The 21856-nt window shown below is 52.2% G+C and overlaps 7 protein-coding genes across 7 annotated transcripts; 4 read left to right on the forward strand and 3 right to left on the reverse strand.

Annotated features, from left to right (window-relative positions):
• Nucleotides 1-2348: 2348 nt before the first annotated feature.
• MRS44_008338 (uncharacterized protein) lies at nt 2349-3185 on the reverse strand (the record flags this gene model as incomplete). Its single annotated transcript, XM_046270878.1, has 2 exons — nt 2349-2655; nt 2707-3185. 2 exons carry the CDS (start codon nt 3183-3185, stop codon nt 2349-2351), a joined length of 786 nt encoding a protein of 261 aa, XP_046133634.1.
• An 884-nt stretch (nt 3186-4069) lies between these two features.
• MRS44_008339 (uncharacterized protein) lies at nt 4070-5558 on the forward strand (the record flags this gene model as incomplete). Its single annotated transcript, XM_046280022.2, has 3 exons — nt 4070-4393; nt 4443-4743; nt 4798-5558. The coding sequence occupies 3 exons, from the start codon at nt 4070-4072 to the stop codon at nt 5556-5558; spliced, it is 1386 nt and encodes a 461-aa protein (XP_046133633.1).
• A 511-nt stretch (nt 5559-6069) lies between these two features.
• MRS44_008340 (uncharacterized protein) lies at nt 6070-7463 on the reverse strand (the record flags this gene model as incomplete). Its single annotated transcript, XM_065620874.1, has 5 exons — nt 6070-6427; nt 6483-6567; nt 6621-6902; nt 6950-6976; nt 7424-7463. 5 exons carry the CDS (start codon nt 7461-7463, stop codon nt 6070-6072), a joined length of 792 nt encoding a protein of 263 aa, XP_065476946.1.
• A 2224-nt stretch (nt 7464-9687) lies between these two features.
• On the forward strand, nt 9688-11231 carry MRS44_008341 (uncharacterized protein; the record flags this gene model as incomplete). The annotated part of the gene is made up of 2 exons (XM_046275858.2): nt 9688-11057; nt 11108-11231. 2 exons carry the CDS (start codon nt 9688-9690, stop codon nt 11229-11231), a joined length of 1494 nt encoding a protein of 497 aa, XP_046133631.1.
• Nucleotides 11232-11667: 436 nt separating this feature from the next.
• On the forward strand, nt 11668-13638 carry MRS44_008342 (uncharacterized protein; the record flags this gene model as incomplete). Its single annotated transcript, XM_065620875.1, has 5 exons — nt 11668-11756; nt 12780-12852; nt 12916-13023; nt 13078-13191; nt 13243-13638. 5 exons carry the CDS (start codon nt 11668-11670, stop codon nt 13636-13638), a joined length of 780 nt encoding a protein of 259 aa, XP_065476947.1.
• Nucleotides 13639-16373: 2735 nt separating this feature from the next.
• On the forward strand, nt 16374-16844 carry MRS44_008343 (uncharacterized protein; the record flags this gene model as incomplete). Its single annotated transcript, XM_046279432.2, has 1 exon — nt 16374-16844. One exon carries the CDS (start codon nt 16374-16376, stop codon nt 16842-16844), a length of 471 nt encoding a protein of 156 aa, XP_046133629.2.
• A 684-nt stretch (nt 16845-17528) lies between these two features.
• Nucleotides 17529-20713, reverse strand: MRS44_008344 (uncharacterized protein; the record flags this gene model as incomplete). The annotated part of the gene is made up of 3 exons (XM_065620876.1): nt 17529-18113; nt 18184-18706; nt 19599-20713. 3 exons carry the CDS (start codon nt 20711-20713, stop codon nt 17529-17531), a joined length of 2223 nt encoding a protein of 740 aa, XP_065476948.1.
• Between the last annotated feature and the right edge of the window lie 1143 nt (nt 20714-21856).

Raw genomic sequence — 21856 nt, forward strand, 5'->3', positions numbered from 1 at the left:
GGTTCTCAAACTCGACCTCGTCAAATAATCTGTACGTCTGGCCGAGGTGGAACTTGAAGGTGTAGAAGAGGTAGATGGCGTGGTCGAGAGATGGGAGGCCGCTAATGTCGGGCAGGTCATGAGGCGACTGCGCGTTCCAAGAGATGGTGTAGATGTCATTCTCAACGAGTTGTGGAGGGATCATTTGCGCTCCAGGCTGTAGCTTGTCGCCCAGCATGAGCATGAGGCGGAGGGTAAAGGACCACGTGGACCAAGGAGCCAGCCATACTATCACAGTCAAGTCAGTCTCGTGTCAGCTAGCAGAACAGGGCACTCACTCCAGGTGCGTCTGTTCTTGCGTGTGTTCTTGATGATCTTGGAGGGTATTGTGAAAGCACTCGGCCAGATGCTGAGCGGAGAGTCGGTCGGCTGGAAGGCTGGCACTTGAGCAGGGTCAGAGGGAGCGGCATGTTGTTGGGTGCCCTCAGCCGTGAGTGCAGGAGAAGCAAGAGCAGTATCGACCCTGCACTCACCATTAACGCCGCCGTTGGGCCCAAACGCCACGTCGCTGGTGCGCTTAAGCCCCGGCGAGAACTGGTCGGCGAGCTGGGACTGGGATACGGGGGAGAGCAGTAGGGAAGAGAGGTCTGTGTCTGGATCGTGGGGATATCGAGAGGGGAGCGGTACTGGGGAGGAGCAGACGCTGCCTGGGCGGTTGGAGATGAGTGATAAGGCGCGTCTCCCGGTTGCTTCTGTGAGTCAAAGGTGGTGCTGGAGGGTGACCGTCGATGCTCCTCTACCTGCTTTTGTAGTTCTTGAAGATATCTGCAGCCCTGGTCAGCGTCCAGATGAGGGCCGTGAGAGTCGAAGGGGTGACAGACTTCTCAGACACCATAACCTTGGCGCCCCCTCCGTGAAGCGACACTGGACAGAACGCCGCTGGCAGTTCTGACAAGGGTCATCTCCTGAGCATTTTATCTTGCTTTGGCGACAAGCGACGCATCTGTAGAGAGGTCAGACATCAAAAACACGTCATCAGATAAGGAGGTGTTTCTCACGCGTTGGCTGTCCTTCTGGATTTGCGAGACTCGCTCTGCGTATCTGCCGCCATGGCAACCTTGATCAGACTCGCAAAACCTGTCGTCGACACGCTCCGAGCGAGGCTCTCATGTAAATATGCGACAGGGCAGAACGAATCATCCGGAAAGTCGCGAGAGCGAACCGGGATTTGAGATCACGATATCTTGCAGGCCATAGAAAAGGAACGGTTTCGCTACGGACAAGAGGGTCCCACAGACCCCGCACAAGCCATGGGGGAAAAAAGCAGCAGGTGCTTATTAATGACTACAAGACAGAGATCATGATTGGCCTGGCTGCTCCGTTACCGGGAATCCGGGGCAAGCTTTCACCCTCCACGATGGGATGGAGTGCAGGACCTAACTCTTTTGGTGGGGGGCACCGTCTGCAAGCGGTCTTCTAGAGATCTCCGGGCCATGACAGAGGATAGAGGATTTGGGGATTGCGGGGTAGACGAACGGGTTGGATGGGTTAAACGAGGCCGAGTTAGAAGCGGAGTTGTGACTCGGGGTGAGATTGTTGATGTGGAAAACATCTCTGCGCGTTGGCACAGAGGATATTGAGAGATAAGACATAGGACTGGATGATGCATCCGTCTTCATTATCAGCTATTCTTTCGTGCGAGCTGATCCCAAGCCCAGGAACGCAAAAACTCTATCAGGATCAGCCAGATGACGCCTCATGTGTAGCCTGACTTATTCCCGCCTTCCCCTCACATGGCGTTCGCCACGACCCATACCTTTTGGGAAAACACTTGACAAACCTTACATGAGGTCAAAGCAGCAAAAAAAAGGTCGGGGTCACAAGGCCACGACGTGTCAAGAGGCCGGGAGTAGAACTAACAGGGATCGGCAACGCCCCCGGTATCTCAACTTGCAGGGATCGGGAACTATGCCCTCCCGATTGGACGATGCTGTTATCAAATTTCCCTTCTAGATGTCATCCACTTGGACTAGCTGCAGTGGGCCAACACTTGGAATGCACAATTCTCGGTTTGCATTGGTTGGAATTTTTATCCATTTCTTGTGAGGGGGGAGTTATCAATGTTGTGATAGCGATGGGGAAGCAGCAATTCGTCCAATGCAACGGAGACGAGCTCTGATTGTTGAAGCGATCAATATCGAGATGCCATTCGTTGAGAGCCTTGTATCAGACCCTCTTCGCTGGAAGGATTCTGTTCACCTGATAACGCCAGCTTCAAACTTGTCTTAACTTGGTTTAACAAAACTTGCTTTTTCTCTTTTGAATGACATGTCAAAAAATGCACCTCTAATCTATAGATCTATCCCGTATCAGACAACCTCAAACTCCACGGCACCCCAGCCCTGATATTCGCACTTGTAGTGACCCTTGTCCATGGGCATGGCCCGCAAGCAGCTGCCGGGCATGATAACCTGGCCGGCCTCGAGGCCGATGTCAAACTCGGAGATGCGGTTGACAAGCCAAGCCACGGCGGCCAGGGGGTTGCCAAGAATGTTTCTGGTGTTTCCGTTCATGATCTCCTTGCCGTTGTGGTACAGATAACCGTTCATATCGCCAAGGCTCAGATCTGTCAGCCGTCGAGGTGTGCCACCAAGAATTATTCTGCCCGTGGAGCCACTTGGGTTCAGTCAGCATTGATCTCAAGCGATGGGCCAGTGGGTTACGTACTTGTCAGCCAGGGTATCTTCAAGGGTAATGGTCCAGTTCTTGACGCGCGAGTCGATAATCTCAACAGCAGGGATGGCGTAGTCGACAGCATTGATGACATCCGCCACCGTCACATTAGGTCCCTTGAGGTCCTTCTTGAGAACAAAAGCAGGCTCAAGCTCCACAAAGGGTTTGATGAAGTTGTCTAGCAGTAGGGGCTGCCCCTCATGGTGGAACAGGCTGCCAAGCAGGTAACCGTAGTCTGGGTGCTCAAGCCCAAAGGCGTCCTGCATCACCTTGGCGATGTTTCCGAGCTTGTAGCCGACCAGGCGGTCGCCATCCTTTTCGACAGCGGTGCGCACAGTGATCTTCTGGACCTCGATGGCACCCTTGACGTCGAGCTTGGGGAATGTCTCTGAGGGTGCGGGGATGGGGGCCTTGTTGAGGCGTGCCTGTCTCAGGGACTCGGCAATCTGCTCGTAGTCGGTGGTGGAAGCCATTACGCACGGGGAAGCTCTTATTTGGGGGATGTTGATTGGTGTCTTGGTACTTGGGAATAGCTTCAAGTTGGTGCAAGCTTGGTTTTATGAGGAAAAGACACGAGAATGCGTTGAACTGACTCGGTAAGGCAATTCTCGATGGCACTCAGTGGGATTTCGTTTTTATATCCCCTCTAGCAACGCTCATATCCATATTATATTCGCGATACCTCTCTACGGGATCCATCACGTCTTTGCGCAACTTGTACAGGACGGATGTGAGCCGACGGATGCAAGCCGTGGAGGGTTGAGATAAAACGACAAGTACCTCTTCCGCTAAACTCTGCTTGTCCATTCTGTCACCTCGCCGACCGACAACGGCTTACACCGTCTACCGGCCACGGACCCCGACTCTCAGACGCACCCTCGGATCTTCTCTACTCTAGAAGCCGAGATCCAGTGTGCTAAAGCCTCCTCCTCCGGCCCCGTAAGCTTCCCCACGGCGGGGTACGCACAAGCTAACCTTTCCAGCTACTATAATGCAAGTTGTCCACTATCGGCTTCAGAGGGACTCCCGAGAGCTAAACAAGGACCGAAGGCGGTCTCATATCTGCCGTTCTTTGCCGGGCTTGGGCAGTGGAGGACCGTCAGGTGACCTGCAAGTGGCGGGCCAAGACCGAGCATCATTGAATCTGAGGCTCTCATTAAAATTTCCTATTCTGGAATAGTTGATGGTCGTGACCGCAACGCGGAGGCCTGCCCTGCCACTGCTTCAACAGAGGGGAAAACAGTTATAAAAGCAACATAGAGCGATTTCAAATATTTAATTCCTTTCTTTATCCTCATCACTCACATCTACAACCTTCAAGACCATACCAAAAACCGAAAACCCATCCATCTCCACAATGTTTGATGTAGTCGTGGTTGGTGCCGGCTTCAGTGGCCTCCAAGCTGCTCTCTCCGCCCAAAAGGCCGGCCTATCAGTCGCCGTCGTTGAGGCCCGGGACCGCGTGGGAGGTAAGAGCTGGACGGTTCCGCTGGCCAATGGCAAGGGGAACGCGGATCTAGGAGCCGCCTGGGTCAACGACCAGTTGCAGCCTCGGATCTGGTCCTACATTGAGAGGTTCGGCCTCACCGGCCAGATCTTCAAGCAGCGTCTTGGCGAGACGGCTGTCATGGTCCTTGAGGATGGCAAGAGGATCGAGTTTCCCCATGGAATTACTCCCGAAGTACGTGTTATGAAGAAGGTGTTGGTCAAGCCACTTACACCGTCGACAGTTCAGCCCCGAGGACAAGAAGAACCTTGAGATGATCCGTGACCACATCCAGGCCGAGTCTCTCAAGCCTAACGGCTTCCGTAAGGAAGATGACCAGGTGAGCCTGGACCAGTACGTCCGCAACCTTGGTGCACGCCCCAAGACTCTGGCCATGGTCAACCTTTGGGTCCGTGTCATGCACGGTCTCGAGTCTACTGAAGAGTCTGCCGCCTGGTTCATCGAGTACTGCCGGACCAACCATGGCCTTCTCGCCATCCGTGCCGACGATGTGACTGGCGGTAACTACATGCGAATCAAGTCTGGTAAGTTTCACTACATGACCCTTTTCACATTTGACAGCTGCCAACATGCCTCAGGTACCCAGTCTATCGCCAAGGGCATTGCCAACCTTGTCGGTCACGCCAATATCCACCTCAATGAGCCCGTCGCCTCCATCCAGGACAACAAGTCCCATGTGATCGTGACAACAACCACCGGTAAAGCCTTCAAGGCCAAGAAGCTCATCATCTCGATGCCCTCAGCCATGCTGAAGGAGCTCAACTTCTCTCCTCCCTTGCCCCAGCGCGCCCAAGAGGTCTACAACAACACCAAGCTTGGCCACTACAACAAGGCCATCGTCTTCTACGAGAAGCCCTGGTGGCGAGACCTCGGCTACAACGGCTTCTTCATGGACTACCAGGGCCCCGCTTGCGTCGTCCGAGATACTTCTTTTGACGACGTTGGCCTGTACGGCTTCACCTGCTTCGTCAACGGCAAGACAGGTGAAGAGTGGGCGTCCAAGTACCCGCACGAGCGCCGCAAGCTCATCCTCGACCAGATCGCCCGGGCCTTCAACGTGGGGCCCGACTCCGTGGCTTATAGGCCTATGGAGTTTGTCGAGCAGGTCTGGCAACACGAGCAGTTCAGCCGTGGCGCTCTGGCTCCCGTCACCAAGATTGGCCACCTCACAGAGTACGCTGACATTTATGGAAAACCCATTGGAAACATTCACTTTGTGGGTACTGAGCATGCTAAGCACTGGAAGGGATACCTGGAGGGGGCTCTCGCGTCAGGCGAGGTTGGCGCTAAGGAGGTTATCGAGGCCCTGGAGCAGCAGCCTCCCAAGTCCAGGCTGTAAAGCAAGTGTAAAAGTTTAATGATGTCGAGTTTAGTTGTTAGTTAGCCTTGAATGATTAGCCTTGGTTTTATGACAAAGCTTGGTCTGCATATTAGTCGAAAGTGAGACTTGTCGCGGTATATTCAACATCTGAGCGAGGACGTCCCTGGGCGTCTCGGTTGGAAGCATCCCTGCATTTACCACTGGCGCTTTGATGCACTTCATCATAGACAAACCTGCATGTTAGATTTATGATATTTAGATCGCCCATTCCAGAGATGCCAAGGCCGGTCTAACTTGGCTTGACAGTTCTCAGAGAGCAATGCATAGAGTCTTGCTAGAGAAACAAGGTTCATCGTTCATAACTCGTGATAGGTTCCTTCTCAGGCACTAGCTAAACACTACATAACCAATACCGGCTGCTTTGGAAGTAATGCCGTCCAGTTCTCATCTGTCCCTCGAGCCCAGATCCTCCTCAACGACTCCAACGCTTTGAGAATATTCATAAACCCATTCCGGCGAAACTGCTTCTCTAAGAGCCGTATAAAGAATTGTTGGTGACCTGGATCATGACTTTCCGAAGCGGCAATGAAGATGGGCCAGACCAGTACATGCTCGCCGGAAGAGCCTCGGGAAATGACTCAAGCATCTGCTTAAACGTTGATATCAGATCGGCGGGAGCCGTAACACCAGCTTCGACTGAAGATGCCCTGTTCAAGTAGATCTGAAAGGCCTGATCTCTGAGTTTTGATATCAGACCGAGAGCCCGAGAGTGGGCTGGGTATGACTGGAAGTAGAGTTGCTGATCTGCCCAGCTTTGCCTGATTTGTGTTGCGACAGCGCTGACGCCTTCATCTTGGCTAATAAACGGCGACGCGTAGACACGCATTCTGTTGAGGCTTGTTAGAACTGCGTTTGCTAGTGAAGAAATGCCTGGCCTCTTACTTGCGAATCTGTGATGCTGAAAAGTCGGCAATGACCTTGCTACCGGCTGCAAGCACATTCTCTCCCCCACCATGTCTAGAGCAGACTGCAACATCCGAAACATTATTGGAAAATCTGAGCTTCCATTCACCATCATACCGAGAAGCAGAACAATTATGGAAACGATGATGCGATACCTTGTGTGGATATCGTAGTGGTGCAAGTCTTGTCGCTTCTGGAGATTGAAGATGGCTTTCGAGTATAGCATACCGGCGCTGACAAGAGGGTGGCTTTCGGCTCTTTCCGATAAATGAAAAGCCGAGACTGCCATTACAGAGCTCATGACGAGCTCATCCATACATGCCAAAGGGAGAACCAGGCTCCGCCAGCCGTTGTTGCGGTCATCAATAACTACCATCTCTGGGGCGATGTGGTCCGAGACTTGATCGCCGTCAGCCAAGTTCATCGGTCATGCAACAAGTACTTACAGTGCTTGAGTAGTAATCTCTGCCATGCTGCGATATGATTCAAGCAGGGGAGCACTGATAGTGAGGTGTGTTGGGTGACGCTCTGTTTCGGCCCAGTGACAACATCACACCGGACGAGTTGATTGCGATTGCCATTCACTCGTTCCTCAGTGATCGGCACGGAAGGTAGCGGTAGCTGAGGAACGCTTGTTTGTCCCCGTCTCCCGTCATCGGGATGCTCGGAATCTAGGGGGAAACCATGATGATCGGAAGAGCGGGCGAGGCGATTTCTCAAAGGGACCCCCTTTCGCTTCGCGGCCAGACCGTTCCGAAATCTATACCTAGGTCCGATTCCGCTACAGGCAAACCCCTTTGAAACGCATTTGGCGCACTCGGGTTCCCCTCTATCGCAGTTGATCCGGCGCTGCGAGCATTCATAACATCCTGGCGCCCACAATGTCAGCTTCTTGTTGCAATACTAGACATATCCCTCACCTTTGACCTTGGGGACATATTTTCTCGGCGCTCGAGTCATTGGCGGCTGTGGAGAGACGTGTCGTCAGAATTGGGGGGTAATCCAAATACGGAGATAGAAATGAGAGCGACGCCAGTCCATCAAGTAATATTTCCACTACGATTCGGCATCGGACCCGAGGGTGGATCTGATCCTCGCTTCCCCCACCCGATAAGGTGCGGGGGGGATTAAAGAAGCATCTCCGGGCGACGACGGTATGTTTCAACATGGCAGATAATTGGAGATGCAAATCATATAAGTCTCATCTACTGACGAGAAGTTTCCCCTGTTGTTATTGCCAAAGAGATCCAACGACGAGTTGGACACGACAAGTAAGCTGCGCTCAAGGTTGAGCCAGCTGGTTCAACAAGGACATTGTTGCAAGGCAAAAGATGGGTTTTGCGATATTTTGAACTATATCGAGGAACAACTACCACTCATAAGCGGAGATTCTGTTTCTCCAAGTTGCATATTTCCCCTCGGGTCTCCAGATTTTCGAGCTTGTGCAGCCCACACTGGTTCGGCTTCTGATCTAGAACTGGTAGCTCTGCCATGTGCTCTTGAGCGTGCCACCACATACCGGGTCATTGAGATAGCATCTCACAGACTCCCATCTCCCGCTTGGAAGCTCTTTGGTAGGAACATAGTCTCTTACATACTGGCCAGTATGTCTTGTGGCAACTCCATGTCCCTCAAATCAAACCAGAAGTATAAGCATCGGTGGATCGAGATTCCTTGTCGGTATGATAGGGAGTTGTCAGTTTCGAAATGAAAAAGAGGGACGTTTAAAAAATAGAAGAGTTGCACTCGAGGTCACGGCGTATTATCGAGAGGGGTGTTTAAACTCGTTGTTGAATCGACGCTCAAGGCACTTCAAGTGCACACGTTTGATATTCGGCCTCGCGTCCACCAGTCACGTTTCGTCATGGTCGCTGTACCATGTCGGCTTTCGTTGGTTGAGTTAAAGAAGGTGTAGCAAGGGATGGAATCGTGTCTCATAATCGTGGCATGCTCGTCATTGGGAGGTAAATGGTTATATATTCGTGTTGCGATAGAGATGTCCGGCTTAACTCGCTCCTGTTCATGGCTGATTGTGGATTCGTTCTCGTCAAAGTCGGTAGGCCGATGTACAATCGATTTAGCGGCTGACTGCTTCTCGGCCCTCTTTCCTGATTCTTGATGCGATGCGCTGGTTGGTGTTCCGAGGAGCAATCCCCCGTTGATGTCCCTACTCTCAACACACACGAAGGGGACGAGGCATTGCCAGAGCTGCTAAAGGGTCGTGAAGTAAATATAGGGGAGAGTGTCTAGGATCCATATGTTAGTGTACCTACTGGTCATACGATAGCACAAGTCAAAACGGCTGTTCCTTGCATAACCTGGCTGGATTTCTTTCGGACTACGGCGCCTCATTCATCGTCTAGGAGGTGACCGGCACAGGGGAATATGAGCCACTTCACAGCCACAGCCCTTTGACGGGAATACGGACGGAGAGCCTCGCTCTTGGCTACCTACAGCGGGCAAAAAGAATGAGAGCCAGCACCGGGGCAGGGATCGGAGTGTGAGACCTGCATAGCCAGCTCCATGTGCATACCCGAGATCAGGCAGATGTGGGCACCACAAACCCATCAGCAAACCGTTGCTTTGTCTTGGCTGCTCTTTCAAGACCCCCACGTCCATGATAACAGACCCTCCATGTCACTTGAGCAACTGGCGATTCTCTGGAATCCTCCCTAGCCCCGCCCTAGCCAAACGAGGAGAGCATCTCGGCTTCAGAAGCCGAGCCTCCAACCACACGCGGGGTAAAGCCAGTGACTGTCAGACTAACGAATGAGAGAGCGGTTCATGACGTGGGTGTCTCATTGGCGAATTCCATTTCGACTGCATCCGTCATCGTTTCTTCCCCCGCAACATCCCCACACAAAAGGAAGAGAGCTTCTACTCTAATTAGCTTTGTTGCTCGGCTTCCAAGACCGACAGCTTACATTCACCTTGATGCTGTACGCCAGATATCGGGACGCCGGCATTCAACGGGCAATATCCCGTGGCGATTGAAACGACCAGCTTCTCCAAGATACTCTCTCGCCAAGAACCGGAGATAGAGACGTCAAGACCGAACGAACCCTCCCATCGTCGCCACAGGCTGGTGCTATATCAAGCTCCAACCCGCTTCGCTTCATCACCATCTCCAAGCCGAAACTCTCCATCGACACCGACCCATCCTTAATACTCTCTCGATTTCACCATGACTTCCATCGCTTCCACTCTCAACGACGCCAGCCTCATCGCTGACAAGTCCTACATCAACGGCGAATGGGTCGCGTCCGCCTCTGGCCAGACCTTTGAGGTCCGCAACCCAGCTACCGACCAAGTCATTGGCACCGCGCCCGAGTCTACCGTTGACGATCTCAACAAGGCCATTCAGGCCGCCTCAGATGCCTTCCCTCTATGGCGAGCCCAATCAGGCCGCCAGCGTGGTCGCATCCTGCGCAAGCTCGCCGACCTCATCACCGAGAACAAGGTTGACATTGGGAAGGTCATCACCGCCGAGAACGGCAAGGCCAAGCCTGATGCTGAGGGCGAGGCTCTCTTCTCTGCTGGCTTCTTTGAGTGGTTCGCCGAGGAGGCTCCGCGACTCTACGGCGATGTCGTTCCTCATGCCCAACCCAACGCCAGAATCCAGATCCTCAAGCAGCCCGTGGGCGTCTGCGGCTTGATCACGCCCTGGAACTTTCCCATGGCCATGGCCGCCCGCAAGATCGCTGCCGCCCTCGCCGCTGGTTGCACAGTCGTTGTAAAGACGGACGGCGTCACTCCCTACTCTGGAAACCTCCTCGCCGTCCTCGCCGAGCGCGCCGGCGTCCCCAAGGGTGTTCTCAACATCGTCACCGCCCTCAATAATACCCCCAAGCTTGGCCTTGCCCTCTGCGAGTCTGACACGGTGAAGAAGATCTCCTTCACCGGTTCCACTCGAGTCGGAAAGATCTTGATGAAGCAGTCAGCCGATACCCTCAAGAAGCTGAGCCTTGAGCTAGGCGGCAACGCCCCCTTTATCGTCTTTGACGACGCCGACCTCGAGACGGCCGTTGCCAGCGCTGTCATCGCCAAGTTCAAGGTCTCTGGCCAAACGTGCGTGTGCGCCAACCGAATCTACGTGCAAGAAGGGATCTATGGCCAGTTCGCCAAGCGACTGGTGGAGGAAGTGAGCAAGTTCAAGGTTGGCAACGGAACTGACGCCTCCGTCACTCACGGCCCCATGACCACGAGTGTCGAAAAGGTCGAGGAGCACGTCAAGGATGCCATTGGCAAGAATGCCACCGTCCTCCTCGGTGGACAGCGGTTACCCGACCTTGGCAAGAACTTCTTCCAGCCCACCATCCTCGGCGATGTAAATGACACCATGGCCGTCACCTACGAGGAGACATTTGGTCCTCTTGCGGCCCTGACAAAGTTCAAGACCGAGGACGAGGTCATTGCCCGAGCGAACAAGTCTGAGGTCGGCTTGGCTTCATACCTCATGACCACCAACCTGGCCCGATCGCACCGCGTGCAAGAGAGGTTGGAATTCGGCATGGTTGCCATCAACACAGGTGTCATTGCCGACTGGGCAGCACCGTAAGTTTACCGTCTCTAGCGCATCCTCGGCAAATGCTAACCAGTTGCAGTTTCGGAGGTGTTAAGCACTCTGGCATGGGTCGCGAAGGCAGCAAGTACGGAGTTGATGACTACATGGTCCTTAAGACTATTGTCACCGGCGGCATCAACACTGTTTATAACCCCCGTCTTTAAGAAGCGAGTGCTTTATAATATATCAGGCATGTATTACGAGTTTAAAAAGCATAGTATGAATAGACAAAAGGGGTCTACTTGCCCTTAATAATAACGATTAAGTAGCCTGCTATACTGGAACACCAGCCCTCATTTATACACGTGTCTACTGTCATACTATGAGGGATAGCCTCTCTAGAAGAAACTTTCCAAAATGTTGTCGCTATCACCGGGTTCTTAATAGCATAACAATAATCTATCTTAGGTTTTGTGTTATGCTAGACCTCTCATGATCTTCACGCTGCTCACCATTTGCTCATTACTAAATACCAACGGTGATCAGGTTATCTGCCACGTACAACTCAACATTCCCAAGCAAATCTGGCAGAGATCAGTTTTTGGTGCATCCTCCAAGATCTATCATCAGGAGATAGTCTCCCCTCGATGCAATAGCACGATGTTGAGCCGTCGCAAACCCCTCTTCACCGCCAAGTTCTCCGACATGAAATTCGCCGAAAAGTTGCTGCCTTTCCCGCAAAGCCGTCGGTATGATCCGAGCGGTAGGCACAGGACCCTGTTGTCTCTGTCAAACGAGCCTCGTATTGGTCAGGATGCGAGTTGAGCAAATGGATATGGTGATCCGCGTGGCACAGCTTAAATCAGGAGCAGGGGGTGGCCAAAATGCCAAGTCCCCAAATGCAACATTGTTATGGAACCTCGCCTAAGGAACGCCTCTGAAGGTTTCCTTTAGCCGATGTGTCTTAAGCTTCCTGTTTGAGGCTGTTGCGTCCTGTCATCAGGCGAAATGCGGTATTTCGGCGCCTTGGCAAGTTGGGATGGCAGCGAGACCGTACGTTAAACATTGCAAAAGGTGGTTATATCAGATTTCAGTGGCGTCTCGATTCAATCCATTCTTCATGATGAATCTCCACCCTGGGCCCTCATCCCGCTTTTGATCATCCCACGGGTAGAGCCGAGGCAGGGGTCCTGGAGGTAGTGCCAGATACCAAGCCGGGACACTTAATTTCGAGATCGCTCTATTGATTATGCACTTGGGTTTCTCATTGGTCTGAATGCGAGACGTTTCAATCCTGATGTTGAGTTCTTGCTCTTGAACTCTGTCTGCGTGACTTGGCAACACTCCTGTATCACACGTTACCTAGCGGGTGCAATGCAAAGACTTGAAAGAACCATACGATAAAAGAAAGATAAAATACGTGCCACCCGAAGGATTCTCAACCTTGGTAGAGGCACGCTAGTAGAACACTGTGTATGGTGGCACGCTTGGCCAGTTCAGATTCCTGGGAGTGCACCCAGCCTCGATCCCAGCCTGCAGCGTAATTGAACCTATCACGGGAAGACTTAAGAATGCTTCAAGTCTTTACCAGATACTACCTTCCTAGAACATTGAAACAAGGCTAAAATCAAAGAGACTCGGCTTTGGTTGACCATATGGTATGGTATTAACCACAAGACGACGAGCCAGACTCCATCTATAAAGAGCATGATGACCGTCCTGGTTTGACAGTTTCACACATCAGCACCATCATTCATCTACACACTCAACAGTCGGATACTTGAAGACCCGCAACATGAAGGCTTGCCTTGCCATCCTTCTTCCCTGGTTTCGGCCGTGGCCGTGGTGAGTTAGATCCCACCTCAATAGACACGACACGTCCCAATGCTGATTTGACTTGATTTCAAGAACGTTCCTAGGAGCATCCCTGAGGGATATGACCTCTCGGGTGAGCTTGAAGTTATTGGTCCTTTGGAGAAAGGCGGAAAGAACGTCACCCTGAAGGGAACAGCAGAGGTAGCTATGACAGCCCATTCTCGATTTGCACAAATCTAACCTGTAATTTCATAGACTGTTATTGCGCAGATCAAGGAAGCAAACCCAGACTTTGAGCTAGACGATGTTGAAAATGTAGAACCCGAAGAGACCAAGCGAGACCTGGTCCTCGAGGCTCGCGCTCATGCGGTAAGGTTGACTTGGTTCCTCTACCGCTGACCTGCTAACCTCCATCTCCAGACTCACCACTTCTGCCGCGCCGGCAAGATCGGCTACTGGGGCGGAGGCGAAGCGAATCGTGACCAGATTGCCCGTGAAATCGGTTACCTCCGCTCCATCGGCAGCCGGACCTGCGGTGTCAACGCTCGATCTTGCGTGCGCATCTCGTGCTCCAACAACGCGGGCATCTGGTGGTGCAACGACAACAACTACCACGTTGGCGAGAAGTGCAACGACCTCGCCAACCTGGCTCAGATTGCCGTCTATAAGTGCGAGCGCCATGTCAAGGCCACGTGCTGGTTCGGGCACCCCGTGTGCTATGACTGCGGATGTCGGCCCATTGATGACTGGGTGGTTTGGGGCCAGCAGTTTAGCAGCCTCAACCACAATGTCATTGTCACCGTTGATAAGTGTTAGAGGGTAAGGCGAAGGTCTCGGGTAGTTAGGGCTATGGGTTGAAAGGTTCACATAGTTTAGGACCGTCGTTCTCTCTTTTGTTACTGAAAAGCCTGGAAGACGTTGTCTAAAGGGCCTGTTGAGGAATATCTCTTCTCTTCTCTGTAATCTTAGATACTTGATAACAAAACTACCTCTTCTTATCTAATCTCAGGTCTAGCCTTAATAGTATATGTTCGGTGAGTAAGTCAACCTTTTTAAAATGCTATTTATAGGATTCGCGGAAGCGGACCAATGCCCCGATACCATGGCCCGACACTTGGAACGTACAGTACTATCCCATCTATCTTAAACTGCCCATGTGTCATGGATCATGGTGTTTCACGACATCAATCTCACGGCGCTGTCATATTTAAACATGTGATCTTTGCCACTACGGCCAACAGTCTCTACGACTCTGAGAAAGGAAGCAGGCTCGTTGACAAAGGCAATGTGCCATTGACGAGCAGACCTCTTGTCCAGAACTCAATTGAACCGAGTTGATCTCTAATCAACAACCAGCCGACGAATAATCCAACTGAAGCTTAAATGGCCAACAACCAACAGCACCCAACCTAGGTGCACCAGTGGCCAGAAATACCTCGTTGACGTCAGCATCAGGAGGGATCGGTGGGAATCAGGTGGCCCATTCATTTGTTTCAAAGAAACATGGACCAGGAATCATGCACTCGACTGAACAGCTGGTCCTGGCATTGACCATGGCGGACATGTTTGCGAGAGCTGACATGTCCAGGATGGCAACGCGAGCCGTGTGTTACTTTTGTTGAGTGGCCCCATAAGAGAATCTCCTCGCTGATCCAGCTGTCCGGAGACGGCAGGGTTGGTAGGTTCTCGAGAGCTGCCGGTCTCACCCAATCGAAAGTCGGTGGGCAGCAGAGGAGATAAGATGCCCCTATCGGTTGGTCAATCTCGAGACCACGGCATCAGTCCCTGCATTATGACGCGACCAGAATAAGCACTAGAGGACCCAACCGTCTCAAAAGTTTCAAAAACCGGGCCAGGGGCAAGACGGGTCGGCATATGGATCGACACGGTAAAATCAGCCGTTGGCTCCGAGGATCAGAATAGTAGCGGTCATCAGAACCCTATCATTAGATCCGCGGGGGAGAGACTTGCGCCTCCACCGTAAACACTCGGCCAGTCAGAAGCTGGGAGGCGGCAGAGGGCATTGCGTGCTGGTCGGGCCCAACGTCGACGTTGCACAACGGCCTTCTCGGCCTTGTTAATACGGGCAACACAGCAGTACAAGAAATGGCTCAGCTGTGACAGACAAACCTGCTGTGGACAACAAGGCAGGCTATTTTTGATTACTCGTAACGCCACCCGATTTGCAATCAAGACCGCATCTGAGATCATAGCCAAAGGCTGGCTCAAACGCAGTCAGACCGGCCACGATACCATCTCACGGTCAGGTCGGTTAAGCAGCATAAAGTCATGATGCTTCAATAATGTATGCAATCATCCTGTGCCTGGCCTCTTTCAGCTGGGCTGATCTGCCCTGATGGGTGTGCCCCGGCGATTGCGCAATTTCCGTTGCCTCCACGACTGCATAACTTTTTGAGGCCCCCGCAGGACCCAAGTCTCGACCTGCAGCGGCACAGACGGGGAGCCCAATTGCCGGTCAAAAATGTGGCAGAGGATCTGCATAAAATGCCTCTTTTTGGGTTATTTGCCGTGTTGTCTTGGTACCCCTGTCCATGAGGCTCTGGACTCCCCGCAAAACGTGATCCTCGTGGAAGCTGACAGCGTCTGCGAGGCGAGCGGTTTGGGAAACACGGCTGTCAGGTGAAGTGACGGACTGGGAGACTGTGAATGGTGATCAATTTAGGTTCCGGAGCCTGTTCTTGTGCGGTGATCCTTGAACAACATGGCATAAAATAATGCTCGGTGTTCAGTCGTTGACCAGTCCACTTCTCTCTCACGCACATAGAAAGACCATTAAACACACTAATAACAGACCGGTTAAACCATATCTCTATTGGCACACTGATTCCGAGGCTCAATGTGAGCAGAAAAGTAAGAAAAACATGTCCCGACGTCAATGTTGCGACACTACGATATCACGCAATCGGCTCGTCAGCCGAGTTCAGGCACATCTCAGCTGAAAGTGCTAGCACCCCTAACCACATCTACTTGCGAGGTGCATTTCAAGCTACCCTATCATCAAGGTAGCCCTGAATATAAACTGAATCCCAACGGCTTTCCAAAACGGTGTGTGTTGTCACCGAGTGTTGGCTTGCCGTCCTGCATCAATAGTGGTTGCCAGCCTGCTCCCGTCCTGCAGCAAAACAGGTTGCCGTCCTGCATCAACACGGGCTCTCAAGCAGATACGAGCTTATGGCTGAGCTTGGAGAAGCCTTATTTGCCCCGTGGGTGGGTATTGGGTCGAGCATGTGTAACCTGACTGGGATGATCATCGCCCGGGTTTTACGTGGGTGAAGCGTGGCCAACAGTCAAGACTCTGTGAGCAACGTGCGGCTGAGGTCTGGATGCATCTTCCAGCCTTCTTATCTCGTCATTACTTCTGGCTGGTAAACATCTCCAAGAGGTATAGAGAGAACAAGCAAGAGTTTCTCTATAAGTATCCTCTTATCCTCTCCCTCAACTTCAACTCTCAGACTCATCCTCACACACCAATCTTTTCAACAAACCACTCTTTACCTCACACATCCAAGCCTTTCGCTTCATCCCACAAAATGAAGGTCTTCACTCTCCTCCTGCCTCTTCTCTCCGCACCACTGGCCCTAGCCGCCCCTGGCGACTACGGCTATGGCTATGGAAACACCAAGACCGTGACGGCCACCGTCACTGTCACGAAAAACTACCCCCAACCTCCTAAGACCAAGACCGTGACAGTGACTCAGCCCGCCGTCACCAAGACCAAAACGATCTACAAGCACAAGCCCCCGGTCACCAAGACCGTCACCGTCACCCAGCCTCCAGTGACCGTGTACAAGCACAAGACTGTCACTGTGACGCAGCCCGCCGTCACCAAGACCGAGACCAAGACCATCACCGTCACAAAGACCGTGACCGCGCATCCTCGCAAGACCCACCACAAGCCCGGCTATGGCAACCCTGGCTATGGCAACCCCGGCTACGGTGGCGACAAGGACAAGGACGGAGGTAAGAAACTCACAGCTTCTTTGATACATGAGAGTTGCTAACATGTCATAAGGCTACTAATGACTTTCACCCATGAGAATTGGGTGAGCTCAGCACTTTGAATGTTTGCCCTAAGGGTAGAAGTGCTGGGTTTCGATGCGCCGGGATGGATGGATTCCAACACCACGGTCCTTTTTGAATCTGCCTTGCTGCTTTGCCTTTTCTACCCCCTGTTTTTATTCTTGCTTCCATCCTTTATGCCGACTCATACCCACTGCCCTTGCAGTGGTGAGAATCCCAGCTATGGATGGCAGACTGGTTGCTTAACGGTGATCAAAAAATATTCTCTTCGAGACATTCTTTTACATAGTAAGATATAGCCGCAGTATACTTACGACGGTCCTTGGGCTGTCTTGGATTGGAACATAAATAAAATGTTTGACGTCTACTTGATCCTCGCCTGTTATTGGTATAACTTGTACTTGAGTGAGTGAACTTTTCTTTGTGTCTGTGATTCCCTCGTTAGAGGTCAGAGACATCCGGGGCGCTACCGTGACCTTGGATACGCTGTGGGCTATCCGGGAACATGTTTTCCCAGTGTTTCCAGTTTAAGAAATCAAACATCCACAACAGTCTTTCAATACCTATGTGGAACACAAAGAAGACAACGAGTAAAGGCCAAATGTTTAACAGTAATTATTAAAACTTCTTTCATATCCCTATAAGTCAACTATATCTTCCACAATCTACTTGCCCATAGGTAGATTGCTTCGCAAAATATCAATATCGGGGTTCCTGTCCACATTCTTAAGCGGCTTTGTTTTGTTCTCAAACAGCAGCTTCAACAATCCAACCATGACCTCATTTACCACCTTTTCGACCTTCCTTCCATTCAACCTTCCAAACACCTCGTCCACTGTGGGCTGCAGCTCAGGCGGAACCTGGTACACCGTCAGCAGCAACGGCAGGTCCATAAAGGCGTAGTGCTGCGTATCCCTCACCGCCAGTTCCATCTTGGCAGCGTCGACCTTGTTGTAGAAGCTATCCCACTCAGGCACAGGTGCTGAATAGTTCCTCCCAACCAGAATAAATGGCTTATCTTTAAAGCCCTCCTGGTTCACGGGTCCGTAGATTGAGCCGTCAAAGTTAAGCCCTCCGATGACATTTGGGTCGTGCTGCGCGGTAGCGGCGGCTGTGGCTCCGCCAAAAGAGTGTCCGTAGACGACGACCTTGTGAGGATTAAAGGTGCCTGGGAAGTTGGCAAAAATGGAGTTTGTGACGGTCGTGTTGGAGAGCTGGGATATGAGGAAAGATGCGTCGGCCGTACGGACCTGGTCATGTTAGTCTGTTATACTCATTTGTCTGCTGACAACGATTGCTTCAGGCTGGGCATGGACTTACTTCCAGCTGCTTGAGAGTTAACGTCTCATTGCCCAAGGTTGCATATGCAGCACTCCCGTCAGGGAACTCAACGACAGAGGTTTCATACGTATGGTCGAGCGTCACAACGATATACCCCAGACTAGCCAACGACCTCGCCAGCGCGCCATATACAAACCTCGTGCCCTGGAACCCCGGCGAGAACACCGTCACAGGAAACTTCTTTCTCTCCTTGTGGCCCCCGTCCAAATTAAGCGTCTCAATATCACAGAACTCCATTTCAAAATCTCCAAACAAGCCCTGCGGCACGCCCAAGGACTCGCCCACCTTTTCAAAGACCCTCGCCGTCAGAGGCGGCATGTATGGCACCACTTGGGCCTTGCATCTGTAATGAGCGTCGATGGGGAGATATACCGACGCCATGATGCGGCGCTTGGTGTTGACCTCGGGCGCAAAGGGGTCTATACGGCTCGGGTCGATGAGCTCAATGTGCTTGACAGCGACATCGTAAGAGCCTGGAGGGGGGGTACAAGGAGAGCACGGGCTGCCCCAAAGAGTAGAGACACTGTGAGGAGATGCATTTCTGGGTGAATTTGGCTGTACTTGAGGAATCTGACCTTTTGGACGCAGCCTCGGACGGCTAGTTATACAAGATAGCTCTCTTAGCGACGGTCTCTCGTGTTGATCAGATCTCACGCATTGGTCCATCTTGTGCAGAAGGATCGCCTGCGCCACACTTAAAGTACGTATGACAATTACATACGAAGCACGTACGTGACAGGTTAGTATCAAGAATTAATATTACACATGACCACGCCCCAGTGGCCGCGTCATGGTGCACAGCCATCGTAGCATTATCTCGATCCGCCTAGGCAGCCGATTCCTCTCAGATCATCATGTCTGAATTAAATAGGATATATCTGTGACGAGCTGCCTCTCGTAAGGTTGCTAGCAAAATACATATTTACCAGCAAGCTTTGCAGATTCAAGCACCCTGTCTTAAAGAACCTGAAGATAAACACCAACTTAACACCAAGAGGGGTGGCTCGACAGAGGCTTCTTACCATTACAACTCTATGAAAGCATAACGAGAATAGTGTAAACTCGCCTGGGCCAGGTCCCTTTGTTAGGAAATTCTATACGAGCTCCATTCTTGTTTAGCACCTCCTGAGCAAACACACTCAGGCTGGGAGTTGTCCCAGGTGAAGTTAAAGTAATTTAATAGTCTGGGCCTTTGTTAAAAACAAAGACAATGCAGGCATCAAGAGAGATGTGCTTAAATAGGTTAAACGCCAAACATGTTCCATTGTGACCGGCATCTCGAACACTTCAAGATGCTTCTACATAAGCTATCCCATCCAGAGCCTATCCGTCTATGCGGTCCAGCTCAGCTGCCAACCCATCATCACATCGTCAAATCGTCAAAACTACCTTACACAAACACCCGCAAGAACTCAACCAGCGCCATCATAGCCATGGCCTGTCCGTACGGCATGCTCGTCCGTGGGATATCCTTATAATGCTGCAAGTCATGGCCCATACCCGTGCCAAATGACGTGTTGAGCAACTCTCCCTCCGGGCTAATGTTTTCCAGCACAGCCTTGATCGCCTTGACTGCCACCTCAGAGTACTGCTTGCCCACGTACCGCCGTCGCTCGGCCTTGAGCATGCCGTATGCAAAACCCGCAGTAGCGCTGGCCTCGACGTACGAGCCCTCCTCCTCTGAGATGTCCAGGAGTGTGCGCCACAAGCCGTTAGGGGCCTGCAGCTTGGCGAGAGCCTCACACTGGCTCTCGAGGGTGTTGATGAGGTGCGAGCCGAGAGGATCGTCGGTCTTGAGTCCGACGAGCTCCAAGAACTCGGGGATGACAATGGTGACCCAGCTGTTACCGCGTGCCCATCGTGCATCGGCAAAATTGTGACCACCGTCCTTGAAAGTCCAGCCATGGAAGAAAAGTCCCGTCTTTGTGTCAAACAGGTACTGGATGTGAAGAAGGAACTGCTTCTTGGCCTCGGCGACGTAATGCGGCCTATTGAGGACCAGACCAATCTTTGCCAGCGGCATCACCGTCATCATGAGGGTGTCATCCCAGAGCTGCTGGTCGTTGACCTCAAGGTAGGTAATGTGCTGCATGCCGCCGTATCTGGTGCGTGGGAGGTCGTGGTATGCCCACTCGGCCCAGCTATCGAGCCAGGGCAGGTATGTCGGGTTACCCGTCTTCTCATAGACGTAGGCCAGGGTCAGGAAGACAGCCATGGTGTTGATGTTCTTGCCTTTGTGGCCCTCCTTGAAGCGGGCCTGGAACCAGTCCTCGATGATCTTGAGCCACTCGTCCTCTCCCGTCATCTCGTAGTACTTCCAAATGCCGTACAGACCGATGCCGTGCGTCCACTCCCAGTCGTTCCAGCCCTTGGTGTCGATGATGCGGCCATCGTCGAGTTTTAGCAAGAACTCTCCGGTTGTGTCTTTGATGTTGACGAGCTCATGGATGAGAAGACGGATCTGCTTGTGGACGTCTTCCGCCGCGACACCGTGCATGTGGGAAGGCATGATGTGATGGGGGAGTGTGTGAAGAGGGGTAAAGTAGAGAGAGGGAGCCTGGTAGAGTATGGCGCGATAATACGGTGAGAGCCTCTATCTCTCCGTAATAATCCTGTGCGTGATGTTGTGTTGACCGAGCGCTTTTTTTTCCCAATCACTCGCCTGGTCACTCAACAATGGAACGAAACATGGGAACAACGGGATCAACACGGGGGAAGGCGGTAAGCATCTTAATAGTGAGGCAAGTCGACCAGGATGCCCACAGCCGCGCCAACGGCTCCCACTCTCTCATGTCATTTGGACTCTGAGTGGCCATCTGAGCTTCCCCGCGAAGACCCATCAACCCACAACTTCGGTCCGAAGCAGACCGAGCTGTGAGCTTCGGTCAAGTCACGCCGTCCTATGAGAGGCTGGGAACGTCACTCCACACCCTCTCCGCACTTTGGAAAGAAACTTGGTTCTGTGGGGGTGGGGGCGCCTTGAGATGGGGGCGGAGACTCAGGCAGGCCGAGGTGAGCGTCCGAGAAGGGGAATGGTAAAGAGCTATGATGAAGCCATAACGAGTTGGGGGAAACATGGTGAAAGAAAGGACCGAGGTTTCCGAAGCTGGATGCTGGATCGGCAATTGTTTGCAACGAGACAAAGAGAGAAGACTTGGCGCTAATGTTTGACTGTGGGACTGCCATTCTCAATACTGGTACATAATCCACAGAGCCGTAACCTTATTCTCTTTGTCGATTGATGGGCTTCGTAATGGCCTTAAGCAATCACATACAGAGACTACCCTACTCCTCCCTCCAGCGTCAACTCATGACGGACACGCCATGACAGACAGACACAGACGATGCGGAGTAACTCGTGCCGACACTTCACTTCTCCAATTTCTCGACAGGGGAACACAAAAGCACCCAGGCATCAGCATTGGAGTACCCATGCCAACTCGCCACCATGCACCGAAATCCTTTCCAGAACAAAACGCCCTCAGAAGCACGGCTTTCCCTTTTTCACAAATCATGCCACGTCTGATGATGATGATGATCGAGCCTCCCCCTGACACGCAGGGTTGCATTCCGCTCTCTCCAACCCACACAGCTCACCTTTCCCCGTCCACAGACCACTGGTATTATCCCTCAAGCGGAGATCCTGGTCCTT

The sequence above is a fragment of the Fusarium solani genome, assembly GCF_023522795.1.
Source record: "Fusarium solani strain SB1 chromosome Unknown bctg00000004, whole genome shotgun sequence".
Lineage (NCBI taxonomy): Eukaryota > Fungi > Ascomycota > Sordariomycetes > Hypocreales > Nectriaceae > Fusarium > Fusarium solani.